The sequence below is a fragment of the Mixophyes fleayi genome, chromosome 1 (assembly GCF_038048845.1).
Source record: "Mixophyes fleayi isolate aMixFle1 chromosome 1, aMixFle1.hap1, whole genome shotgun sequence".
Lineage (NCBI taxonomy): Eukaryota > Metazoa > Chordata > Amphibia > Anura > Limnodynastidae > Mixophyes > Mixophyes fleayi.
In genome coordinates this window covers 265,348,848-265,375,632 of record NC_134402.1, presented here as the reverse complement: position 1 = coordinate 265,375,632, position 26,785 = coordinate 265,348,848, and the positions used below count along the sequence as shown (strand labels likewise).

The following is a 26,785-nucleotide window of genomic DNA, read 5'->3' as shown; positions in this document are numbered from 1 at the left end:
CCACTTGAATTTGAAATAGGACCGTAACACTTCGGCCTCCTGGGGGGAGACATGGAGCAATAGGGCCTCTGATTTTGTATAGTTTATTTTATAGTTAGATACGTCACCATAGGCCTGGAGAGCGTTATACAGGTTAGGTAGGGAAATCGTTGGTTGGGAGAGTGAGAGCAGGACATCGTCCGCAAAAAGCGAAATTTTAGAGTTGATGTCCCCCACCTGCACACCAGAAATGTTAGGGTCATGGCGAATTTGAGAGGCCAGTGGTTCAATCACCAGAGCAAAAATAAGGGGAGAGAGGGGACAACCCTGCCTCGTGCCGTTTTGGATGGGTAACGGGTTTGAGGGTACCCTCTTAATCAGGACTTTAGCTGAGGGTGAGGAATATAGTGCCAGGACGCCAGTGAGGAAGTTGCCAGCGAAGCCAAAGGCCTCAAGAGCCGCGTTCATGAAACCCCAAGAGATCCTATCAAACGCTTTTTCAGCGTCCAGAGAGAGGATTATAGTGGGAGATCTCCTGGTGTTTGCAATGTGTATGATATCAATGGCTCTTCTGGTGTTGTCCCTCGCCTGGCGGTCCGGAATAAATCCCACCTGGTCATAGTGGATCAGCGAGGGGAGGAATATGTTTAAACGATTTGCTAGGATTTTAGCGAAGATCTTTAGATCCAGGTTGAGAAGGGAGATGGGTCTGTAGCTGGAACAATGAAGTGGGTCCTTCCCCTCTTTTGGGATCACTACAATTCTAGCTTCAAGCATTTCAGGTGGGAAGGGGGTTCCCTGTAGGACACCATTGTACAGGGAGAGCAGGTGAGGGGCAAGCACACTCGAAAAATTTTTATAATAAGCTGCAGTGAATCCGTCTGGGCCTGGAGATTTTCCATTCTTTTGGGATTTAATAGTAAGCTGAATTTCCTCCAATGTAATTTCCTCGTTGAGGAATTGTAGGGCCTGAGGGGATAATTTGGGAAGTTTAGATTTAGCTAGGAAGTCTGATATCAACGAGGAGTTAGACTGCTGCGGGTTGGAGGCAGGGGGAGATGGGAGATTGTATAGGGCGGAGTAATATTGCTGGAAAGCCTCTCTAATGGCAGCAGGGTTATGGAGGAGCTGGTTCTTAGAATCACGGATTGATATGATATTTTTGTGGGACCTTTCTGAACGGAGCCGTGCAGCGAGAATTTTATCCGCCTTATCCCCCTTTTCATAGAAGGATTGCCGGAGCCATTTAAGGCGTTTGGCTACCTGCTTGGAGAGAAGAAGATCTAATTGGGCCTTAGTCTCGCGGAGGGCTAGCAGAATGGAAGGGTCCGGAGTAGCCTTGTGTTTGGCTTCTAGAGATTGTAGTTCAAGAGATAATTTATTGATCATGGTATGGGTTTCTTTCTTCCATCTAGAGGCAATGCTAAGCAGGTGACCCCTCAGGACTGTCTTGTGCGCTGTCCATAGAGTGGCCCTAGAGATATCTGGGTGGTCGTTGAGCTCAAAGTAATCTTCGAGGCGAGCCCCGAGCTGGGAGATTATGTCCGCGTTATGGAGCAGAGAGTCATTAAGATGCCAGGTCATGGGGCGGGGTCGGTCTGGGAGGCCGCATAGATCTATAGATATAGGGGAGTGATCAGACCAAATCATTGGGTGAATTTGGGCCGTCTGGATGTTTAATGCGAAGTTGTGGCTGAGCAGGATCATATCAATGCGTGAGTATGAATGGTGTGGTGGGGAGTAATATGTATAGTCCCGAGAGGACGGTTCCTTCACTCGCCAGGAGTCGTAGAGAAGCTGGGATTTCATGAGACTGAGGGGAGATTTAGAGGATAAGGGGTCAGAAGTATTAGGGGGGGCAGCCACAGGGGGGGAACGATCCAAGGATTGATTCAAGACAGCATTGAAATCTCCCGCTACGATAAGGTCCCCCTGACGAATACGGGACAGCAATACATCTAATTTGGAAAAAAAGCGGTTCTGATGCTGATTGGGAGCATAAACATTAACTAACGTACATAGCTTGTTGTTAAGTCTACCCACCAAGATGAGGTATCGGCCTTCTTTGTCTGTAAGGGAGTCAATGAGTTCATATGTCAAATGGCGGGCAAACAAAATCGCCACCCCTCGTTTTTTGGTTGAGTGATCGCAAGCATGGTATGAGATGGGGTATGCTTTGGAACGGAGTTCTGGATGGGAGTTATGTTGAAAATGAGTCTCTTGTAAAAAAATTAAATCGCCCTTATGAAGTTTTAGGGTAGCGAAAAGCTTACCCCTTTTCTGGGGGCTATTTAACCCTTTAACATTAAAGGAAAGTGCTCTAAAGCCCATGTGCAGCGAGGAGGAGGAAGATCAGGAGAAGATCCAACACAGAGTGGTCAAATAAGAGAGGGGGAGGGTTTAGAGGGGGAGTGGGAGAGGAAGGGGGGGGTGTATGGTCACTCGGCGAAATAGGCCGGGACCTGTAGTGCCGACAATGGGAAGGAAAACTATGTGCTGGGGAAGCACATAGGTCAGCAAAAGAGCCGTAGGCTCTAGGGAGGCGTGGCGAGGTCGCGAGAGGGTACATCACCGGGGAGCGAAGAGCTAGGCTCTAGGTGTGCATCCCTCTGGTTCACCTGAGATATTGTAAATATTAGCAAAGGTAGCAGGAATTCACGAGTGGAAGAACCGGGTGGGCGAGTATGGGAGGGGGGGGGGGAACGTAGTCCCAAGGCAAAATAGAGGGTAGGAAATGTATTCCCGGGGATGGGGGGGTGTTGCATCGGGAAATAAGAGGGAAGGCAGTTGAGGGGAGTCAATGAGGTAGGAGGAAGTAGTGTGAGAGTTAAGTAACATCAAAGAAAATAAAAAAAAAAATTTAGCAAGTTAAGTAGCAGGAAATAAACTTAAAAAAAAAGAAGAAAAAGTTAGCAGAGCACAACAGTTTCTTTGAACAACAAATTCACGGCTCGAGTGGGGTGTCCCCGGCCGTATTTCACAGTCACCCCAAGGTGGACGTGAAGAGAGTGGTAGCTCTGGTTAACATTGGCTTAACATTGTATAACATAACCTAACATGGTATAAGTTGGGAATCCCAGGCGCCCCAGGATGCGCCCCCTCATAGGGGAGGCATCCGAAGGGAGCCGGGATCCAGCAGCACAGTTATATCGAGACCAAGAACATCAGGAACAGACCAACAGGTAAATAATACACCTATGATAACCTGCAAAACATTGCGACTAGATACAGTGAGACTTTCAGGTATCATAGCCCCACACCATTAGCATAAGGGGGCAAATATTGCAACAAAGAAAAAGAAAAAAATTTAAATAAAAAAAGAAAAAGAAAAAAATTTTTTTTTTTTTTTTTTTTGGAAAAGAAACACAAGACAAAAACCTGGTGCTGCAAGTCAAGTCCCAGAAGGTTCGGTGGGTCGTGGAGAAGATGATGAGGTCGGTGGGATCGTGTTCCACTCGGTCCTGGGAGCTTGACGCGTCGACTGTTTAGACGCCCTCTGGGGGAGGGGAGAGGGTTCAGGGAGGACGGGGAGTCCTGTAGTGATGCCAAGCTTGGGAAGTAGAGCTTGTGCCTCAGGAAGGGTTCTGGCCATGAGCATAGAACCTTGGTGCCAGATTAGGAGACGAAAGGGGAAACCCCAGCGATACTTGATTTCCTTTTGGCGGAGAAGTGCAGTTATCGGTTTGAAGTCTCTTCGTTTGGCCAGAGTGACTGGGGAGAGGTCTTGGAAGATCTGGAGGGTGGCATTATCGTAGGTAATTGAAGGAAGTCGACGTGCTTCCCGCATGACAGCCTCTTTTGCTGTGAAATAATGCATTCTAAGGATAACGTCCCTGGGTTGAGACGGGTCCTGAGCGCGAGGTCTAAGTGCACGATGGGCCCGATGCAGTAAGAGTTGATACTCCGGGATTTGGGGGGAAAGTTGTGTGAAGAGCTTTTTGAGGTAGAGTTCCAAGTGGGCAGACTCCACACTTTCAGGTATCCCCCGAATTCTCATATTGTTGCGTCTGGCTCTGTTATCCTGGTCCTCCTGGCCCTCCTGCAGCTGGAGGATATCTTGGCGGATCTGGTCCAGATCCGTATCATGTGTTTGCTGGAACGTCACCACCTCTTCGACACGGTGTTCCAGATGGTCTGTTCTGTTTCCAATATTCGCGATATCTGTCTTCAGGGAGAGGAGGGCCTGTACCGAGGTTTTGACGTCTTTCACCTCTCTGAGGAGGGACAAGAAGTCCCGGCGGGTGATAGGTGAGCAATCGTCTTCGTCAGATCCTGAATCAGAGTGTTCACCAGATCTAGCCTGGTTTTTTTGCTTGGAAAGGTAGGGGAGAAGGTCTCCCCTTGCAGATTTTTTGCCTTTAGGCATTTTGGTAAGGGGGGCAGGGGAGGATAAGCAGGCGGTACAGGTGAGGGGAGCCCGGTTGTTCCACAGGGTGTAGCTCAGGGTCCAGAGGGACACAATTACATAATTAGAACCAAGTCATTTTAGAGGGTTGGGTCAGGTCACAGAGCAAAAAGGTAAGCAAGTAGCCAGGCTGGTAGAAAGGACCCGTACACCCGGTCAATACTGAGTGAGAAAAGACCTCAGGCAGGCACAGGGTAGTGGGCCATCCAGGGGGAAGCAATACAGAAGGGGGGCATACAGTAGTTGCCAGTGCTTCTTACCCTTCAGTGGGGTCACAAACCCAGTGCAGCTGGGAATCAGGCTTCCGGGTAGGTCCTCCTTACTGTAGACCCTCAGATAGGCAGCCGTAGGCGATGTGCAGCCCTAGGGGTCCGGCCAGGAGCCTCAGGTTGGGGGTGTCTGATCCCTGATCTGTAAAGCCAGCCAGAGGTAACGGGTCAGTGCCGCTCAGCGATGTAGCCCCGCCCACCGGAAGTGAGCGTCCCGCGAGTCCCGTCGGCACTCGAGGTCTGGAGCCCCGACCGGAAGTAGGCCTGTCCCCGGAGGGATCCACCGATCATCGGCGTGAGGGAGCCCACAGGCAGTGGAGGGGCAGCGGGGAGCCGTGGAGGCCACAGGAGAGGCTCGGGAGCAGTGGTCAGCGGGCGTCCGGGGGTCCAAAGAAGCGGGCAGCTGGAGGTGTCAGGGGAGCTGTTGCCGTTTAGACGGCGTGGATGTGCGCTCTGAGTGTCCTGCTTGCCTAGTTGCTCCTTTGAGGCAGTTTTTGGGGACCAGAAAGCCCAGTTTTAAACTTTTGGTTGAATGGATCCACGGAGCCCTTAGGAAGAACAGCTTTCCGGAATGGCGTCCTGGCCACGCCCCCCACACACACAGCTTTTTAATCAAATGTATCAACAAATCACACACTGGCATTCAAAGGGTTAAAGTTTCTTCTTAACAGGCTGATGGATTCGTATCAAGGTATCAAGGACGCAACATATTAAATTATAGAATATTGCACAGAGTTTAGAATGAGGCGCAAAAGGGGAGGTAATTAATTAGATAGGTTTCTGAGTATCAAATAACAATCAATATGACATCAATGACAACATGAAAACATATATAAAAACATAATAACAATGTCCATAGTCACGAACTAAAGGGACCGATAGTTCCAATACACAGTCTCTTTAAATCATCTCAATATATATCCAGATAATCACTCGGTGTATTCTCATATTATCCCAAGGTCCACCATGCGGTTCATATAAATGCGGGAGACAAGAAAACAAAGGTGCTCCGATAGTGTAATATATTGATAAAAAGTGTTTATTTCACAGCAATAAAAGGTTCCACTTACATTTAGTAAGATTTTCAATGCACATCAAGGTATCTTTCGCTGCGCAGGCAGGTTTCTGCTAAAAAGCTGGAGCGCGATCAAATCTCCGTAGTGATTTCCGGGTATGGTTGTCCCGGTAACTAGTCTCAACACTCATTGGTGCCTTATTAAATTATAGATTTAATATACAAAAGTACAGGGCAACCCAGATGTAAAGAAAACAATTAATAAAAAACAGATATAACATACACAAGTAAAGCAGTTTAAAATAAAAGGGGTTACATTCAGAGTGGCACTTACACAAGTTGCATTTTCTGGCCAAGGAAAATTGGCTTGGAAGATGGACAGCTTATCAATGTGAATTGATTTCCCACAAGTCTGACAATTTGCTGTAACTGGTCTCAGCTTTTTAAAGACACTTCCTCACCTCTTCCTATCCACCAGGGGTTGTGGCCTGTGACAGTTTTTTCAATCACCATTTGAATGTTGTCTGATTTACTACTCAATTCTACTATGTAACCTAACTTTTCTGTGGAGCATCACACAGACCCAATTTTATTATTAATAAATCCCCTATGACTCTGTCTATCTTCTGATACCAAACATGCCTAAATACAGTGTATTCGCAGAGCTTACACATTTCCTTAACTAAGGGAGAGAATTCTTAACTCGAAATATGAGCTGTGCATCATGCTATTGAGGAATATGTGGTTGATCACTACTTTTATTGATTTAACGTATGGACAATTCTTACAATGTATTGAATATTCTACAAGATAATAGTTTCATAGATGACTGATTATACCAATTACATTAAAAGTTTTATCATTGAAAGAGAATTTAAAATTCCTTACATGAATAAAGTTTAAACACTTATCACTGGTGGAATTTGATATACATTTGTGTTGTATATAGGAGTAGCACGGAGTTGATTTTCCAGGTCCTCAGGAAAAAAATTATGTTTAATAGAGGATATACATTATAGGTGTGATTAATCCAGGAATTGTAGGACTAATGCGTTTATAGTGAAATTATAATTATTTTTGAGGACCGTCCATCTACCTCTAACTTTGTTATTGGTACCAATATACAGTGTCGGACAGGCCCACTGGACCACTGGTGGGCGCCACTGTCAGAAAGCCACGCCCCTTGTGCTGGGGGGGGGGTTCATGTGCATACACCAGAGGTTGGGGGGGGGGGGGGGGAGAGTAATTGGGACGTGCAGTAGCCGGGCAGCATCCTCACATGCTACTTGGCCGCCAGGCACCTGTATTGTGTGTATGTGTCCTTTGTAAAAGGTTAATATATTGTGGGGATTGGTGGGTTCCCTCCTGGCTTCAGGCACCCCATCTGCCACACTTTCCTTCCGTGTCCAGGCACCCCCTTTGCCACATATTTCTTCCCTGTGTCTGGGCACCCCATCTACCTCCCTGCTGCTGTTCACCACTATCAGTCTCCCGGTGCTGCCATTGGCCCTGTCAAAACATTTCTCCTCACTTCTGACTGACATCTCCTGCTGCTGTATCTCACCTGCCACCATTTTCCCCTACCTGACTTTAGGCTGGCCTCCCTGCACAGTTTCCATAGCAATGGCGAAGAGGGATGAGAGAAGACAGAGAAAAGAGAGAAAAGAAAGAAGAAGATATGAAATTTACTTTGACCTAGGTAAGTGCATGGATCCATGTCTATATATATCTGTATCTCTCATATATATCTATACATCTCTCTCAACTATATATATATATATATATATATATATATATATATATATATATATATATATATATATATATATATATATATGTATACACATATATTATACTTATATTATACCTAATGCGGCTGCGAGACTCATCTTCCTCTCACGCTGCTCCTCCTCTGCCTCCCCTCTCTGTCTTGCCTTACACTGGCTCCCCTTCCCCTACAGAATCCTTTTCAAACTCCTCACCACCACTTACAAGGCTCTCTCCCAGTCTACTGCCCCTTATATCTCTAACCTCCTCTCCAGTCACACTCCCGCCCACTCCCTGCGCTCAGCCAATGATCGCCGCCTCTCCTCCACTCTGATTACCTCTTCCCACTCTAGAATACAAGACTTCTCCCGAGCTGCCCCCTTCACTGGAACGACCTCCCTCGCTCCATCCGTCTCTCACCCAATCTGTGCTCCTTCAAGCGGGCACTTAAAACTCACCTGTTCCTTAAGGCCTACCAACCATCCACTTAACCCCTCACCTCTTCTGTTTCTCCCTGGCTCCTTTTTACTTTCCCCTTTGCTTCACTGGCTCCCTCTTGTGCCTGATTTTGTCTACCCTCCCTTAGGATGTAAGCTCGTATGAGCAGGGCCCCTCTCCCCTCCTGTCTCCACACCTGTTCTTCCGCTCCGTCTTCACAGCATTTGCCTGCCTAGAGTTTCTGGAGTTCTGGTACTTTGTGTTTATTGTTCTGTATTGTTTTACCCTGTATACTACTGTTTGTACCATGTACGGCGCTGCGGATACCTTGTGGCGCCTAACAAATAAACGATAATAATAATAATAATAATAAATATATATATATATATATATATATATATATATATATATATATATATACACACACACACACACACACACACACACACACACACACACACACACACATATATATATACACTCACGCTTTTCATGGGGCCCACTGCATTTCCCCGGTGGGCCCTTCACGCAGGGCTGCCATCAGAAACTGTGGGGCCCAGTGCTAATCAATCTGGCTTTCAGGAAATATTCACTGTCCTGGTGTAATTATTAGTGCTACATTCTTAAAGAAAAAAAAATGACTGGCCCTATGACAATACTGTATTATATATACATACAGGACAAAGCAGGCCCCTTAGTTCTGGTTGCTTTACAATGTAGACCCCAAAGTTCTGGTAGCTATACAATGCAGACCCTATACCTCTGGTACAAAATGCAGACCCCAATAATTTAAATTACTGATGCTGTGGTCCGACGCGGTCTCTCTATGGAGAGTGCTGGCAAGTGGGCATATGCCCTAGATGCTCTCTTATTGGTGGATGTCTGTATAATCCACTAATCAGAGCATAGAATCGCTGGCATCATCCACCAATCAGAATGCCGAGAGCCAAAGTTTGACCCTTGACAGTCATTCTCTATCTACAGAAGAATTTAGAATTTTACCACTTCCAGCACACAGAATCTTAGATAACACTGACTAGATGGCTGCCAGAACCATCCAATAAATGTCTGTGACTCAAAGTAGCTCCAATGCATTGGTATAAGAAAAAAAGCCATGATCCTCCTGGTCCTCTGATGAAGTATATCACATGACCCACTAAAGTGTTAAGTGTGGCACAGTTATATCACCTGTCAGCCTAAATAAACTCTAAATAAAAGTTATTATTTTGCTCTGTGGTCCTCATATAAATCTCAGTGCAGTGTTGCACTAATCATCCTTTATAGGAGGTTTACAACTTTGTGCTGCACTGTGGATGACCCCTATGAAGCCATACAAGTATATTTTTGATGAATTCCATGCACATTAAATGCACCAAGGTAACACCAATAAGATTAATTTATGAACTGCAAAAGTATGAAACTGTAGCACAAATGCTGTTATTTAAGACCTGCTTTTGAGCAGTTCTGGCCCAACTGATGGGCCAAAACAGCCTTTTCAAAATCACAAAAGGACTTGAATTCTGGCCCACTTTTGTGGTGATGGATTTCATCCCTACATTATACCATACTTGCCAACTCTCCTGGAATGTCCGGGAGACTTCCGAAATTCGGGTAGGTCTCCTGGGAGAGCAGGCAAATATCCCGCATATGGCATCTGCTCCTCAAAATGACATGATCGCGTCATTTTGGCCCCGCCCCCGCGACAAAAACGGCATTTTGTCACGGGGGCAGAGCCGAAATGACACGGATTACCGCGCCCCCCCCCCCCCCCCCCCACACGCGCCCACCAACCACGCCCCCCGGCCTGGGATCTCCAGGACGGAACTTACAAAAGGTTGGTAAGTATGCATTATACTGAAAGGCACTTTGCACCTTCCAGGGACAGGGCATTTTTAGATGTACTTCAGCCAATAAAATAAAGCTTCAAACACACAAAAGTGACGCATAATAGAGACAGACAGTCCTGTGTCACTCATGATAATAATAAGACATATTGAGGATAATCTATGCATTATTTTAAGGAGATTAAAGAATAAATTGGTCCAAAAGTATTAGTAGGTAGAAAACTAGGAGCAAATTGATTTTACAGGGTTGTGTCCAAGTGCACCTGGTGGACAAGTAGGCACACTTATGCAGATTTTACAGTCCGTCAATGCCATGTGTGTGTGTAGGTGTTCAGTTCTCCTTCATGTCAAAATCTGTCTTGTCTTTTACATGCATTACACTGTACCCAGCCAGATTCCAGCCATGAGGACCTTACTTTCTTAATCATAATTTGGTGTAACAGACTCTGCTCATGATAGGCTGTATTCTTATGGTTCAAGTCCACAAAATGATTGTGTGTATATGGCCATAGGAGCCAACTTAAAATTATATACAAAATATTACCCACTTCTTATGAATGAACAATGCCATGAATAGATATGATTAGTGGTAACGCAAATATTGGGTGTGCTCAAGCACCCAGATAGTGACAGCTTCATTGTTAAGTGCAGCTGTCACTAAAACAATAGAAAAAAAAATACATTCCACAAAACACATTCACCTGCATTCAAACAATTGCTAATATTATAGGACAACTAGCTCAAATAGTCAAGCACATCATCTTAATTCTTTATGAGCTTACTGGTAGACTTGTGGTCATACCCCAGTGAACACATCCATAAATTAGTATGGAGTCCTACTTGTCTAAGCAGCATGATAAAGATATCAATTTTCAGCAAACTCACAGAATACAGAGCATGCAAATTACATGGCCAGTTTTACTAAGTCCATTGCTTTATCTTGACTGGCTTTTGGGTTTTTCAACTAGGCTTATATAACATTCAGGAAAAGTTGTTTATTTTTGTTATCATGTGATATAACACAGATCAGCTCAATTGCTTAATACAATTGTAACAACAGTTCAGTTTTGTGCCAGAGCTGAAAACATTAAAAATAGAAAGGCCATATATTTAGCAAAATATACATAAGGGCACATGTCACCCCAACATATTAATTATAGCTGTCCAAAGATTAAACACTTCTGTTGTATTGGGTGTATTATTTAACTCAGTAATGTACATATGTGTCAGTGTGTTTGAGTGTGTATTAATGGTGGCTTAGTGGTTAGCACTTCTGCATCACAGCGCTGGGGTCATGAGTTCGATTCTTGACCATGGCCTTATCTGTGTGGCGTTTGTATGTGTGTGTGTGTGGGGGGGGGTTTCCCTCCGGGTGCTCCGGTTTCCTCCCACACTCCAAAAACATTCTGGTAGGTTAATTGGCTGCTGTTAAATTGACCCTAGTCTCTGTCTGTGTGTTTGTATGTTAGGGAATTTATACTGTAAGCTCCAATGGGGCAGGGACTGATGTGAGTGAGTTCTCTGTACAGCGCTGCGGAATTAGTGGTGCTATATAAATAGCTGCTGCCAGTCACTTGCTTTTTAAGACGAATACACTGTACACATTTGAAGACAACGGGTAGACATCTAACACTTTTAGGTCAATGTATGTGAAACAATGACAAATAGCTGTCATTTAATAGTGTATAATTATTTCTTCACTTAAGCACAAGTTAACAGTCACAAACAACATGCTATTAAACTCCGTGCACCACATATGTGGCCAAACTACTTCCTCTCTTCATATAGTGTTTAGATTTTTGTTTTGGAAGTAATTAGTAACCAAGGGGTCTAGACTACTAACTACACAATAGAATCTCAACATTCCTGATTGGAAACCCACTGTTCCAAAGATAATTAAATTTGCCTCATTGTTGGTTTGGCCATTGATAAGAGCCTTGTCATTAAAAACATAATTGAACAACCTTGTACTCAACTGAGTAAAGCCAAAGTCACTAACAGTAGCTGGAGTGAGGCAGCAGTTAGAAGTCTGTGCCAAATGGTTCATTTTTCTTACCATGGATAAATTAAAAGTAAAGGTACTGGTAATGTGTGGTAGATATCTTCAGTAAGAGAAGGTGGGCTCTCATCTCTTTATACACTTAGTTATAAATGTATAGTGAATAAGCAAAACTGAGAGAAAATAGTATCTCTCCCCTTCTACCTGTAAATCAATGAGCCATAGCCCTGATTTGCTTACTGTAGTCCTTGCGTTCCACTGCTGAGCCATATTAGCAGTACTCCAGATTACTTTGTGTTTTGGGATTTAGCTGCTGACTTCCAAGAATAACCAGCATTTTTAGTGAGACAAACGTGGGTCCTGCAAATTGAACATTTTAATAATTCCATTCCTTGTCTCAATTAACTGAGTTTGTTTATTAAACGTCCCCTAAAACTAACAGAGATAACAAAATTGCAGTTCTGTTTAAAGAACACATAGGGCTGTCTCTAATACAGGGGTGGGCAAACCTGTCCTCAAGGGCCATATCCAGTTCATGTTTTTAGGATTTCTTTAATCATGTACAGCTGAGTTAATCTATTTGGCTGGGTCAGTAATTACCCCACCTGTTTCTACAGACAGAAATCCTAAAAACATGAACTGGATATGACTACATGTGTACTTTAATCTTGGCAGCACAAACTATTACAAGGAGAAAGTTCTAAATTTAGGGAAGGGTAGTGTAAATAAACTTGTTTTAACGACACTTATGACCTTTAATTTCTACATTGTAGTGCACTACATATATATAGGAAGTAGAGTATTTCACAAGACGTCTGCAGTCACCTTTATGTCACCTCCAAAAAAAAAAAAAAACAATTAAGATCAATAAGGTAGCTTTATGTTCACACAAATGTTAGCACTCGGCTCTGACTGGACCCTGAATAATGCAGGAGTGGTCCATTGTCCTTGTGCCAGTCAGCTGAATGCTGAATTTTACAGCCCAAGAGAGAGAGATCAAGAGATAAGGTGGTTAAATGAAAAGTTTAAGATCCAAGGGCTGCTGAAACAGCCAGTATAATTGCACATCCCCAGGGCATATTTTGTTCTTTGCTGATTTCCACAAAAGAAGCAATGTCAGGAAATTGCAGGCATTAGGTGACTGTCATGATATTAAGGGAACGTCATGAATCAGCTGCCACCACAATGATGTTACATTGTGAATGTTACTCCGATGAGGGCTGCAGAATGTCAGTTAAGTGGTGAATTTTCAGTGGCAGTTTCTGAAGAGCACCACTGGGACATTCTCAAGCCAAAATGTTAATATAGAAAGCTACAAGCTACTCCATGGGGGGCCTATGAGCTGAACATAATACTCTGGAAAGAACAAATAACACACACAAAATGTTGTTTTTTCTGCTGGCTGGTGCATAGAAAGACTAGTTATGCTGTCAGTATTGTAAATTAATACAACTTTTAAAACTATGAGGTAATGAATGCAAATATATTACAGACATTTATAGCATGAAATCCACATTTAAGGAACAATGCCAGGATTACACAGAAGTAAAAACTGTATATATAGTAGTCGAAGTGGAAATTCAGAGGGAGATTCAATTCTGCGCCGATGTTATGGCTGGAATCTCCGCTCATTTTATGGGGTACGAGGAAAAATGAGCGAAGATTCCTACTGTAATTGCTGGCAATTTGCGCAGCCGGACACTGCCGCGATATCCGAACACCAAGTCTTCAGCAATTGAATTTCCCCTTAGAAGTTGCCGTATGAAAAATGTAACGGGAATGTAAGTGAATGGAAATGTGATAGTTTTACAATGAAGGCAGTAGGAGAAGGGGTGATATGAGATATCACTGTATATTCACCTCCACTTCAACAAGTGTGCAAATATGGCTGAAAAAGAGGTTTTATTTGCTTGTAGTTAGGAGCAGGTGTAAGTAGCGGATGGTGATGATGGTGTCTAACAACTGAACTAGCAAACTGCTTGTAATTAGAGGTTTGTAAATGGGTCACAGGCGCTTATTGAGACTTTAGTAGCTATAGATTAGAATTTACAGAGCATGTTGTAGCAAAGATAATATATATTTTTTTTGTACATGTCTGGAAGTTGTTAGTCAAGTTGTTATAATCATTTAAACAAGTTTAAATAATACTTCATATCAACTGCGTTCGTAGCATATAAAATAAAATGTTTTTGAACATGTACGTCAGAGATACGTCTGAGGGATATGTCTGGTGTCAAGCGCACACATTTGCTACTCATTCAGACCTGGACACACCTCCACCTCTGAATATAGCTGACATATACATATACTTGGTGCAATTTTCAGTTGCAAGTTACACTTGCACTAGTGTTCCACTCTAACTCCGTCTAAATGTATGTGCCCAGCAGCAACGTGTCCATGGAATCTGTATTGACTTTATGGCAAATGTGCAGGCACTCCAGCAATGCTTGCAAGGAATACATATAGCTCTGTGAAAAATTATCACAATGCGCTATAATTATATGCTTATATGCAAACGACTATTAAGCTATAGGGCTGGAGATAAATGAATTATCACTATCTTAGTTGTAACAGTTTTACATGATTAGGTATAGTTCATACTTACCAACTTTATAATGTTGGTATCCGGGAGCCTGCAGGGGAGGTGGGCGTGATGGCGGGCGGGCCTCCAAAATGTGGGTCATTTTGGACCCGCCCCCGTGACGTCATGACGCAAACGCGTCATTTAACAGCTTCCTAGTGAAGTGGGCAGATCCGGGAGATTGCCACACTCTCCTGGGAGTCCGTGAGACTCTCGCAAAACGCGGGAGTCTCCCGGACATTCCGGGAGAGTTGGCAAGTATGGTATAGTTACTTCATAAATTAACAATTAAATGGTATGGGTGTGTCTCCAAAACGATTGACATGCCTAAAAGTGATTCAATCAAACTGGAAAGACGATAATGATCTTCCCATGTGTGTGGTCTGATGCGCTAACAGGCCGCCATTTTATCCAGGACCTTGCCCCCGACACCAAACCAAAGCTGGGCATACATGTAATTTAATCAGCCATTTTGAAATGCTTCAAAATTGTCTAATATCACTATGTAAGGAACCAAAATAACAATCTATTAAAAACTCAGTTTTGATTGCGCTAGATGGAAAATGAGATTGGATGATGAAATCTTTATACCAGCTACAAAGCATTAACTCTTAGCAGCTATGTTGTTCAGTAATCAGACCGAGTGATAGGACTACAATCTGGCCATTCAAACGTAACCAAATGACTGATAGACCCACCAGATTACCAATCAACCAGAACTGCACAATCCCTCCCTTCATGTGTAGCAAAGTGGGCATCAGACCATGAAAGGCAGGTTGGAGATAACATGTTGGTCTTCAGCAGAATTGGCTTATGACAAGAATTAGTCACTGCACATTCATCATGATAGAAGGAATGAGCTTCAAGGAAGGTGCTGCCTATATGATACTATTCCATTTTAACAATCTTAGACCTATGTTTACAGTTGCTGATACAGATCGTTGCTCCTAACAGGTGCTCTGCTCAGCGATGTTGGTGTTTCACAATTATTAATCTTGTTTATTTTTTTCTATTTGTACTCCAAACCTTCATCTACCCAAAGAGTGTGTGGTTTTTCCAACAAGCTTTCTTCCACAAGCTGAGTCAAACTCTGTCACTGTCAAAATTCACCAGACTCTTTGAACTGGAGAGTAAGGCAAGGGAAGAGGGGGAACCACTTAAGCAGTGAGAATTCCCCAAATATTGGGCACCCACAGGAGGTCCCACTAATCTATGTCTGCAGGAGTTTCAGGACAAAAACAATAACATAGGAGATTTGCTTCACTTTGCTTTACTATACTTTTATTCTTTTCCTTTAAAGGACTAAGGAAACTGCATGCAACATAAACTAAACAAAACAAACATTAATGTCTTGATTCCACTGGGACACTTTGGCTATATTACTCTAAAAATCATGAAAAAAAAAAAAAGAGAGACAAAATATATTCATATATGAACATGTCATGTTAATAAAAGTAATTTAAATTTCCAGTTCAAAACAGAAGGAAATCAAACAACACAGATGGCGTTTTAACACCATAATGGATTTTAAATAATACAGCAGACAGAGATTGACTCAGAGTTTCCACTCTCCAGGGGAAAAAAACGGTATTCTAGTTTTCCTAAGACTTACATTGTCCATGGAAAAAAAAAAATAATTAAAAGTGGAAGACTCCCTATTTTCTTTATTCATTCAAAGTAAGATGACATTAGACTAGGCTCTCTTAAATACAAACAACAAGAAAAGGGTTACAAAACTACAAGGCAAACAAGGGCACCCCTTTTGCTTGCAGGCAGTGAGAGTGTTACAGCACAAATACAGTCTACAAATGATGTAGAACATCATGGGAAAATGTTAGGATTTTCTAATCCCAGTGTGACTTCTATTGTACCTTACTTCCGTTACAAACTTTTCATCCTCACCCGACAACAATAATTATATGAAGGATAATCATTGTTTCTGGAAAAACTCTCACTATCAGTCAGCAGGAATCTGAACGTGATCAGTAACAAACATAGAAGCCGTATTCATTTTTCAATCACAGAAAAAAACAAAAGCATGCAGTAAGATAAGATAAACAGAGAATGGACAATAGACTGGAGCGCTTTGAATATGGTCTTTGCAATAGCCTTGTGCCCATTTTAGGACATCACCATGGGTCAATCATTGAAACATCATAGTTAGTCTATACTCTGAACAAGTTGTCCTTTCAATTGGAGTTTTAGAGCTGAGAAAGGTATGTCACGTGAACCTGGCCAGTGTGGCGAGTAATGTCTAATTATCACTTTTGACCTATAAGTCCGGCTTTTCCTGTAACTCTGTCTGAATAGGCATCTATCCATTATAACTATGAGCATTGCTACATCATTACCTGTTTTACAAATAAGTGATTTACAATATAGTTAATAACACCAGCATCTATATAATCTAGTCTAACCAGTAGAAGGATGGTTGTTTGGTGGGATTATGTTACTAAAATAACCTTGCCACAAGTAAAATAAATAACAATTTAACTTTTGTACAACTGCAGCAGAAAGCAACAACTAAAATTTTTAGAAATAAATAAAAAAAGAATACGGATGTAGCAAACTTTAAATTGACATTTACTGCATGACATGCCATTCGTTTCTACAGCATGTGATCCACTATATGACAATTTAAAGTTTGCTACATCTGTAAGCAGAGGTGCGGGCACTGCGGAAATAAACACCCCGCTTCCACCATCTACATGATTTTACCATTATTTTCTGAACCCTACACAGTATAACTCACTCAGTTTGGATGAATTCCAGACACTGCAAAAAGACAACACAGACTTATAAGTGGAATAAGTAACATGGCTCCAGGGAAGAACAGTTTTACACAAGTTGAAAGTATTTGACTTAACAGAGAACATGCTTTCCATATCAAAAAAAATAAAACCTGTTATTTTGTGACCTGCATATCAATTTCTAAATCAAATTAATCAGGTCATGGTATGATTGCATACAGACTACACACATTTTTGGCAGTGTATTTATTTTTATTTCAAGTAGACAAACAGAGCTATATTTTACAAGCAAAGCCAGAACTCGCCATGGTGTGATCAATCGTAGCCCTTAGCACTAACGAGCTATATATCTGACCACTGGGAAGATGACCTTTGCAAGGATGACCACCAATCACTAAAGTCATCATCATCTTTTCATTAGCCTAATAATATAAAAACATGCACAGCCAAGCTTTACATGAAAGTAAGACGATCACTACCATAGAAATAGTAAATATACAGTACCTCTGATTTGGACGACATGTTATCCTCCATATCCGTATCGTTTGGGTCTACAATGTCTTCAAACGGGGGCAGTGACACCCTCTTCTTATCCATGAGTTCACTTTCTATTTTTACTTTCCCAATCTTAGGCTGAGATTTGTCTTTCAAAGTTTTTTTTTCAGAAGACAATATGAGAAGAGAGGAATTAGAAAAAGTTTTAAGAGATGACTCAGAGTTGCTTTTCCTCCGTTTCCTGGTCAGTGGGTCCTCAGAGTCCATATGATGTGGCCTCTTACTGGAGACCTTCTTTTCTTGTTGATGCCCACTTGATACTGTAAGAATATTATTGTTCTCACACCTGGGCTCTTTTGACATGGGTTTAGGTTCCTTAAAGGCCATTTTAGGGACAATTTTTTCATCTTTCAGTGGTTTGTTTTCTTTGGGTTTTTTTGAGGATTCTTTGGAATATTTAGTATGTTCCCTGGATGGTTCTTTGAAGGCACTTCGATGCTCTTTTGAGTCTTTTGATGATTTCTCCTTGTGCTCCTTTGAAGATTTATGCGGTTTTGACAAGCCAACGGTGTTGCTACTGCTATTTACACTAACCAATTTATTTGGGTCCTGAAAGACAACAAAGAAAATTTTATTTTAATAAAATGAAAAATTGCATTGTATTAGTTTAGTCTCCACAATTAAAATATTAAGCATTCTGTGGTATAGGATAAAATAGTACAGTATTTGATAACTTTTCTTTTTTATTCAACATGTAACAGCGATATAAAAGAAATTATTTATGCTCTCTGCCTAAAATTCTACTAATTATATGGACATTTTTAAAATGGCAATGAAGGGGGCCCCCCGGGAGACATCCCACGTCAAGAGTGGGGTTGCAGGAGGTGGTGCCGATCACTGCACTTCCTCAACCCACTCCAGTTTGCATAGGTCAGCGAGGTTGTCTGCTCCAAGTAAACGCCTCAGCAGCAAATTCAAATCCAAAATAAAAGACCCTGTTCTGAGGGCACTTTACAAAAATGGAGTTCCCTGCAGAAGGGGGAGATAGAAAAGGGAGGAGCATTTAATTGTTGGCTCTATTTAAACTGACAATATCCTAAAGGAGGCTCTATATCATACTTGTCAACTCTCCCTGAATGTCAGGGAGACTCCCTGAAATAGAGGTGATCTCCCTCACTCCCTGAAGAGTCTGGCATTCTCCCTGATGCTGAGCCAGTACAAGACGTGGTTGTCTTCGCCATCTGTGGCATGATGACACAGTTCAGAAATTCTGTCCTATGTCCATGTATTGATGCCTATGGAGGTGGCCATTTTCATGGAGACCAAGACTTAATCAAAGACTGACTGGTAAGACAACATGACTTCAGTAATGGAGACAGAAATGTAAAAGACACTTCAGTTTCTAGAGATTCATTAGCTGCTTTTCTTTAACGCATAGTTGCCTACTCTCTCAGAATGTCCAGGAGACTCCCGCATTTCTGGGAGACCTCCCGGGAGAGCAGGCAACCTCCCGGTTCTCGCCCCTGAAATAGATAAGTGGTGGAGGTGGGGCTTAATGACGCAAATATCGCGTCATCTTAGCCCCAACTGTTGTGGCAACTGTTTAGGTGGCGTGGCCAAAATTATGCAATTAGTCAAGCCCCATCCCCACCTCCCCTGGGATCTTCCTGAAGCCAACGAGGAAAAGTTGGCAAGTATGCTCTATATCCCATGGTCCAGTATCCCCATGGATGATAGAGAAATACTAGGTATAATTTGTGTGGTTTCTGCATTAACAAATTACTGATACTGATATTGCAAAATGACCAGCACAACAATTGTCAAAATAGGCTCAACACAGGGGTGAGAAAAGCCTCAGTGGCGAAGAGGTTAATGTAATGCAAACTTATATATCAGGTCTTTTAGAATAGTCAGAGTATCAGATTATGCAAATTGTGTATGAACAGAATTTACTGTATATCTGATAATCTGGGGACCCCAAAAAGAGATATAGGGACCTCTTTTTAGCTCCCGACCCACAGGTTATGCACCTCTGCACTAAGCAACTTATAAAGGAACTGCTTCATAAACAGAGCCTTACTGAGGTACAAAAAAAGTAAAAGTGTACAGTTCAGACATTACTACAATAAATAAGACTATTTTTACATTTAGTTCTTGTTTAATCGAGCTCCAATACGCCTATGAAAATGGATTGTGGCAGCAAAGTGGACAGGGGGAAATGTAGTGGACACATAAGAATGATTCCCTCGAAGTGGGAAGGAACTCATGAAAGTTGACTTGAAACTAGTAAATGAGCATTAACACACAATAAAAAATAAATTAGTAATGACTACACAGAGTGTGGTTTCACTTTTCATGACATTTCGTACAGCTCAGGTGTAAATTCAGTGTATTATCCAAGGTTTAGAACCATAGCCCACAAGTAAACTGTATGAAACGTCAGTCTAAGTCTTGAAAGGAGTTTCTTCCACAAAATATGACAATGAGCACACATATAACTTTAGTATGCATAGAAATGTCTGCTTTTACTGACAACCTCATTTTAAATAAGGGAAATAGGAATGCAATTGTGTTATTGTCTGCTGTAGCTTTCACAACCATCTCTGTGGTTTGTGACATTTATTTATCTTTTATGTGAGACATGTTCTGTTAGACAGAAGTAGCTCTTACTACTTATTTGGGCCTGTGTCATAACCATATAATGCTGCAACTACTTTGCATGAAACCATATAAAATAAAATACTAAAACACTTGATCTATATTTCATTATGTATAAGCCTGTACTTTCAAATGATGGGTTGTGCAAAGGGTACCAGGAATTCCTTTTGTATATCCTTCTGTGAACCAGATTGGTTATACCAGCGCATTTCACACTTATTGATTTTCCTGACACATCTAGTTACACAGATGCCACACAGTTCATGTTAACATATTGTAATAAACAATATCCGCATAATTAATAAACATGTTACAGAATCAGTGAATAATTTGTGTAAATTGAAGGAAAATATTACCTGTATTTAATATCCATTACATATACTTAACATAGGTTTTCCCCAATTCTTTTGTGACACATCCTACCTGGCATTGTGACACGTTAAATGACACACTAGGTTATTATAATGCTCACCTTGGATCCATGAGATGATTTGCTCTTCTTTACGTCGGAGAAAGATAAGGAATTACTGGGGAGGCTTGGGAGATGGAGACTGGTGCCTGAAGAAAAGGATGACCCCTCTGACATAACCATTATCTAATGCCGGGGGGGAAAAATAACACACAAAAAAAAAAAAAAAAAAAAGTTATGCCGAGTGTAGAGAAGAGCTGTCAATCAGCACAATTCAACTGGAATATTCTTGGAAATTGACCGACTATTCTACTGGCCATGACCAGATGGAACTTACTTAAAGATATACATACCTATATACACACACACATACAATATTGTGCAAAATTTTTTTTAGACATGTATGAAGGAAATTCTGCAAAGTTAGAATGCTTTCAAAAATAGAAGTGTTAATAGTTTATTTTTATCAATTAACAAAATACAAAGTGAATGAACACACGTGAAATCTAAATCAAACCAATATTTGATATGACCACCCTTTGCCTTCAAACCAGCATCAGTTCCTCTAGGTACACTTGCACACAGCTTTTGAAGGAACTCAGCAGCGAGGTTGTTCCAAACACCTTGGAGAACAAACCACAGATCTTCTGTGGATGCAGCTTGTTCAAATCCTTCTGTCTCTTCATGTATTCCCAGACAGACTTCATGATGTTGAGATCAGGGCTCTGTGGGGGTCATATCATCACTTCCAGGACTCCTTGTTCTTCTTTATGCTGAAGATAGTTCTTAATAACATTGGCTGTATGTTTGGGGATGTTGTCCTGCTGCAGAATAAAGTTGGAGCCAATCAGACCCCTCCCTGATGGTATTGCCTGATGGATAAGTACCTGCCAGTATTTCTCAGCATTGAGGACACCATTGACCATGACCAAATCTCCAACTCCATTTGCTGAAACACAGCCCCAAACTTGCAGGGAACCTCCACCATCCTTAACTGCAGTTTGCAGACACTCATTATTGTACTGCTCTCCATCCCTTCGGCGAACAAAGTGCCTTCTGTTACAGCCAAATAACAATTGTGTTAGTTCATAAGCAATGGAGAAAGGGGAAGAAGTGATGCATTGATGCAGTTTGAAAGCAAAAGGTGGTCATACCAAATATTGATTTGATTTAGATTTCTCATCTGTTCGATCACTTTGCATTTTGTTAATTGATAAAAATAAACTATTAACATTATATATTCTATTATTATTATTAATTTTTATTTATAAGGCGCCACAAATTGTCCGTAGCGCCCTACAGGGACAAACAAATTACAATACAATGGGGAGACAGCACAGTACAGTAAACAGTAAGCACAGTAACTCAATAAGCTCAATGCACAGCTAGAGAGGGCGGGGAAGGGGGAGGGAGGATCCGCAAATGACGGGGCCCAAGAAGGAGGGCGCGGAAGACAGGGAGACCCCCAGGGGGGAGGAGGGAGCGAGAGTGGACGTGGGGTGGAGGACCCTCGAGGAGGAGGGCTAAGTAGCTGGAGAGCAGAGTTAGAAGTGGTGGAAACAGGAGGAGAGATGGCCCTGCTCAGAGGAGCTTACAATCTAATTTCTATTTGTAAAAGCACTCTTACATTGCAGCATTCTTTCCACACCTGCCTAAAACTTTTGCAGAGTAATAAATATATTTTTTTCAATGGAACAATGATAATGAACCATTTTTCGGGCTACAAAACTAGAAAAGTGCAGTGTTGTATAGTACAGCATATACTTTGGTGACAGTCATTATTAGCATTGCTTTCTCACAGCACTAGGGCCCGAGCAGTCTAGAGTTTATATGTTCTCCCCATATCTGCATGTATCTCCTCAAACAGTCCAAAACATACTGGTAGGTAAATTGGCTTCTGAGAAAATGGACCCTCACATAATTATTGGACATACTTGGCAGTTCACTTGTAAAAAAAATGTGCATCATAGGCAAACATTGCGTAAAGCTAAAATTAGTATTATGGGGTATAAACTAAAGACTGTGTCTCATTCTGGGCTCTATTTATATATCTATATTATATGTTATTTAATTGTCATATATATCTATATCTATCTATCTATCTATCTATCTATCTATCTATCTATCTATCTATCTATCTATCTATCTATCTAGACCTGTATATGAATCTATAGGTAAATCTATATCTATGCTATCAGGGGCGGATTGGCCATAGACCTTACCGGGTCTATGGCCAATCCCCATGGCCTAACGAGGCCGCCCGAAGGCCACTTCAGATTTTCTCAAATTGGAAAAAAAATTGTGTTGACAGGCGGCCACTGTGAGGGGGGGGGGGGGGTTCGGAGGGACGTGGGGGGAGGTTGGAGGAACATGGGGGGACGCCCTTCCAGTCTGCCTACTTCACTTCCTGTCTGCCTGATGTGAGAAGAGACGCCGGCCAGAGAAACTGAAGGTAAGTGAGTGGGACTGCCTATACTATAATAAGGGGGGACAAACTGATAGTTTGCATCTCATGATGTCAGGGAAACAACAGTGCGTGAGGTGCTCATAAGCTGCTGTGGCAGACTGATCAAATACAATTGTGCCAACATCTTTTGAAATAGTTAAACTTATTAAAAAAAAGTCAGGTATGTTTCTATGAAGGAATTTTGGAAGGATGTGTTAGTAGGCAACTAAACAAGCTGGAGCACAGAAGCATAAACCAGTCGCAGATAATATAAAAGTATTCATGTAATTTTATATCACAGTACTGACAGCTTTTGCCCTGCATTGCTTTAGAGATGACCCACTGTGTGTAAAGTCATCGCATCTAGGTTTTCCTAAATGTTACTGCAACCAACTTCCAGTAGTTCTAAATCCCGCCTACTTTCGTGTTGGCCCCACCTACAGTTATTTTGGTCCCACCCTCATGCGGCCACTTCAATCATTTTTTCCAGGGCCACTTTGAGTTCCCAATCCGCCCCTGTATGTTATCATTGTTTATTTGTAAGGCACCACAAAACTATGCAGTGCGGGACAGTTGGCATGGTATATCAAAGACGCTACAGTGCCCTACTCGTGAGAGCTTACAGTCTAGATGGAGAGAGCAATGCTGGAACAATAGGAGCTAGTCGGCCTCTGTGTGTTTAATGTAAGGCTATGGTGAAAAAGTGGAGTGCTTGAAATATTGAGGGTTGAGGATGCCCGGTCAGGTGGGTTAGGGAGTTCCTTAAGTGAGGAGCAGCATGAGAGAAGTCTGTAAGGCAGAAGTGAGAGTTTTGTATATGTTACAAACTGATTTTCTCATTAGTATATAAAATAGACTGGCCTCTCAAATTTTCTCTCTTAAGGATATGGACCAAAAGACAGATTATTTTTTTTTTAATTTTTTTTTTAAAGTGCTATCTTAAAATACCCAAAGAAATAGACCACAGAGGTCTAACATAATACTAAGCTCCATGCTGTTTTTAATTCTATGTTTTATCCAAGCCTACTATTCACAATACAGATATGCATAGAGAGTGCAAATACATCTATGTCGCTGGATTATTTTAAATTAATCTACATCTGTTTACGTAATTCAGGCTGAAACATAGATAATAATAAAAGAAAAACAACATAAGTAGGCATCTTGATTAATGCCATACTGACTTGTGTTTAATTAAAATAAGATTAATTTCCACACTGCAAGCCAGATATCACCAAGCCAATGCTTTAAAGCCATTCTTAAAGCATATTACTATGAATTATTACTACGAATTATCATATCAGAGTTTTCCAAATGTCTGTTGAAAGAAAAATACACACAATCGTTCTGGTTAATGTAGTTCATTTTAACCAAGATTTGTTAAGCGGCAAAGAAGAAAAATGGAGATTACAGACCAACAAGTTAAGTATAGTCCATTTAAATAAGATACTATAATGTTGAAATATTACTAAGTCAGATCTGTCAAATTAATCAGCTTGCAATATAGAACTGCCGTGGTAAAATAATAAATATAGCATACACTAAAAGAGATGTACAGTTTAATGAGAAGAGGTCTGAATGTCTTTAGATATTGGATTTTGCTTTTTTTCAGTCCAGTAATGATTTGCACCTGACCAATCTATCAGTCAGTCCCATAGTCCCTTAATATGGTTTAAATAATCTTTCCTTTCATTTTCATGTGTAGTTTCATCAACACACATAAAGATGGGCCACTATGCAACGCACATAGTAGCTACTCTTCTTTACAGGGAAACATTAACCTCAAAGGCTGACGGAAAATGAAGTGACTTGCCACATGATTTCTATTGGAACATTTGTGGAAAAGCACCTTGTGTTTGCTCACCTGTCCATTTACAAACAATAGGCACTCAGTTTATCTCTACATTGTGCACCAAGAGCCAATTTTATTGCAAGTCAACAAGGCTCTCTGTGACATTTTGATAACAGCATCTCTCTACTGCACCCATTGCAGTTAGTCGCTGCTTCACTATTTCAATGTAATATAGTAGAATTATAATAGCAGAAAATAAGAAGAAGTGTCAAGAATTGTAGGGCACGGGGAAAAACCTAAAAAGTAAGATGTATAGCTATAGGTGATCTATAATCCAGTAGTCCATAGTCCAGAAAGCTCCGAAATACAAAACAAAAAGTGATTTGGCAATTTTCTCATACAAACACAAATGATCGTCTAACGGTTAGCCTCATAGTTACTATGAGGAGCTCTGCTAAAAATGTACGTTGTAATAGATTTTAGGGATGGTCCTCCAAATTAAGTAAAAAAAAAATTATACGGAAAGACTTCAATCCCAACCAATCTGTATAACAGATCCATTACCTGTATAGATAGAGAAACAAGGAGGGCTCCAAGAGTGCAGATTAATCAAATAAAACTATTTGACCAGCACGATACCGTGAAACCAATATACACAGTAGACGCGGAGGTGGTAGGGGATTCTTACTTATCTCCAAAGACAGGATGCAAAGAATAAACTACAAGCTAAACTAAGTTTATTATATTAAAATGTTGCAAAATAAACTGACAAATCGTGACAAACTACTCTTGTAGCATGAAATGTGTTGAAAGTTCGTGATGTAACATTTAAATACAATAAAAATAGTTTAGCTACCGACTATGGACCAACGCATGGCTACCACATGTCCACCTGCATGGGGAAAGTTCTATATCCCCTAAAGCTTCTACCACGGTTTTCACAGTATTGTTCTATTCAGCTTTAAAAATAGGTGAGAGTAATGCTTACCTTCAATTATAACTGCATTCACATGATTGATCAACACTACTGGTACCCTATTCCTTCTTTTCTTCTATGTTTTACTACACAACACTACAAACCTTCCAAATGTAGAGAAAAGTCCATCAAGTAGACCACAACTGTCTGGTATCCAGCTCACTAGTCTCCCAGCTCACCTGTAGTGATAATCTCCTTGCAACCACTAAATGTGAGAAATATTATTCTTCCCCTTTCTCCATTGATTTATGACATATCATCAGCATTATTTTTTTTTTTTTCATGTTTTAGTCTGGATACAATACAAGAAGTCAGCTGTAAATTTAAAGTCTACTCACAAGGGAGTTTAATTTGCTTAAATTATGTAAAGCTGTGATTCCCAGAATCTACTTTCAGCAGAGAAAGTGAACTGGCAGGCAGCACGGTGGCTTAGTGGTTAGCACTTCTGCCTCACAGCACTGGGGTCATGAGTTTAATTCCGGACCATGGTCTTATCTCTGTACAGTTTGTATGTTCTCCCAGTGTTTGTGTTGGTTTCCTCCACTTTCCTCCTACACTCCAAAAACATACTAGTAGGTTAATTGGCTGCTATCAAATTGACCATAGTCTCTCTCTGTGTTAGGGAATCTAGACTGTAAGCTCCAATGGGACAGGGACTGATGTGAGCGAGTTCTCTGTACAGCGCTGTGGAATTAGTGGTGCTATACAAATAGCTGATTATGATATGGTTGGTTTTAGCTACTACCATTAGTGGAAGTAGTCGCTAATACGCTAACTAACTAGCAAACAGTAGAACAATACAACATTAAGTCACCTCCAACTCCTCTACATCTCCCATTAACCCCACCTGCATTGTTTATTGTAAGCCAAGCAGCAACTTAAAAAGACCAAGGTGTAAATGTATCAAGCTGCAAGTTTCTGCCTAGTTTGAAAAGTGGAGATGTTTTGAAGAGTCAGAGTTG

The 26,785-nt window shown here is 41.4% G+C and overlaps 1 protein-coding gene across 7 annotated transcripts in view; it reads right to left on the bottom strand.

The window, feature by feature from the left end:
* Positions 1 to 26,785, bottom strand: part of MLLT3 (MLLT3 super elongation complex subunit) — a 238,615-nt gene that overhangs the window by 67,516 nt on the left and 144,314 nt on the right. For all 7 annotated transcript variants that reach the window (XM_075210574.1, XM_075210544.1, XM_075210536.1 and 4 more), the window contains exons 5-6: positions 20,673 to 20,795; positions 17,552 to 18,151 (exon numbers count right to left, since the gene is read on the bottom strand). In XM_075210574.1, coding sequence (XP_075066675.1) covers positions 17,552 to 18,151; positions 20,673 to 20,795 — 723 coding nt within the window. The remainder of the gene's footprint in view (positions 1 to 17,551; positions 18,152 to 20,672; positions 20,796 to 26,785) is intronic.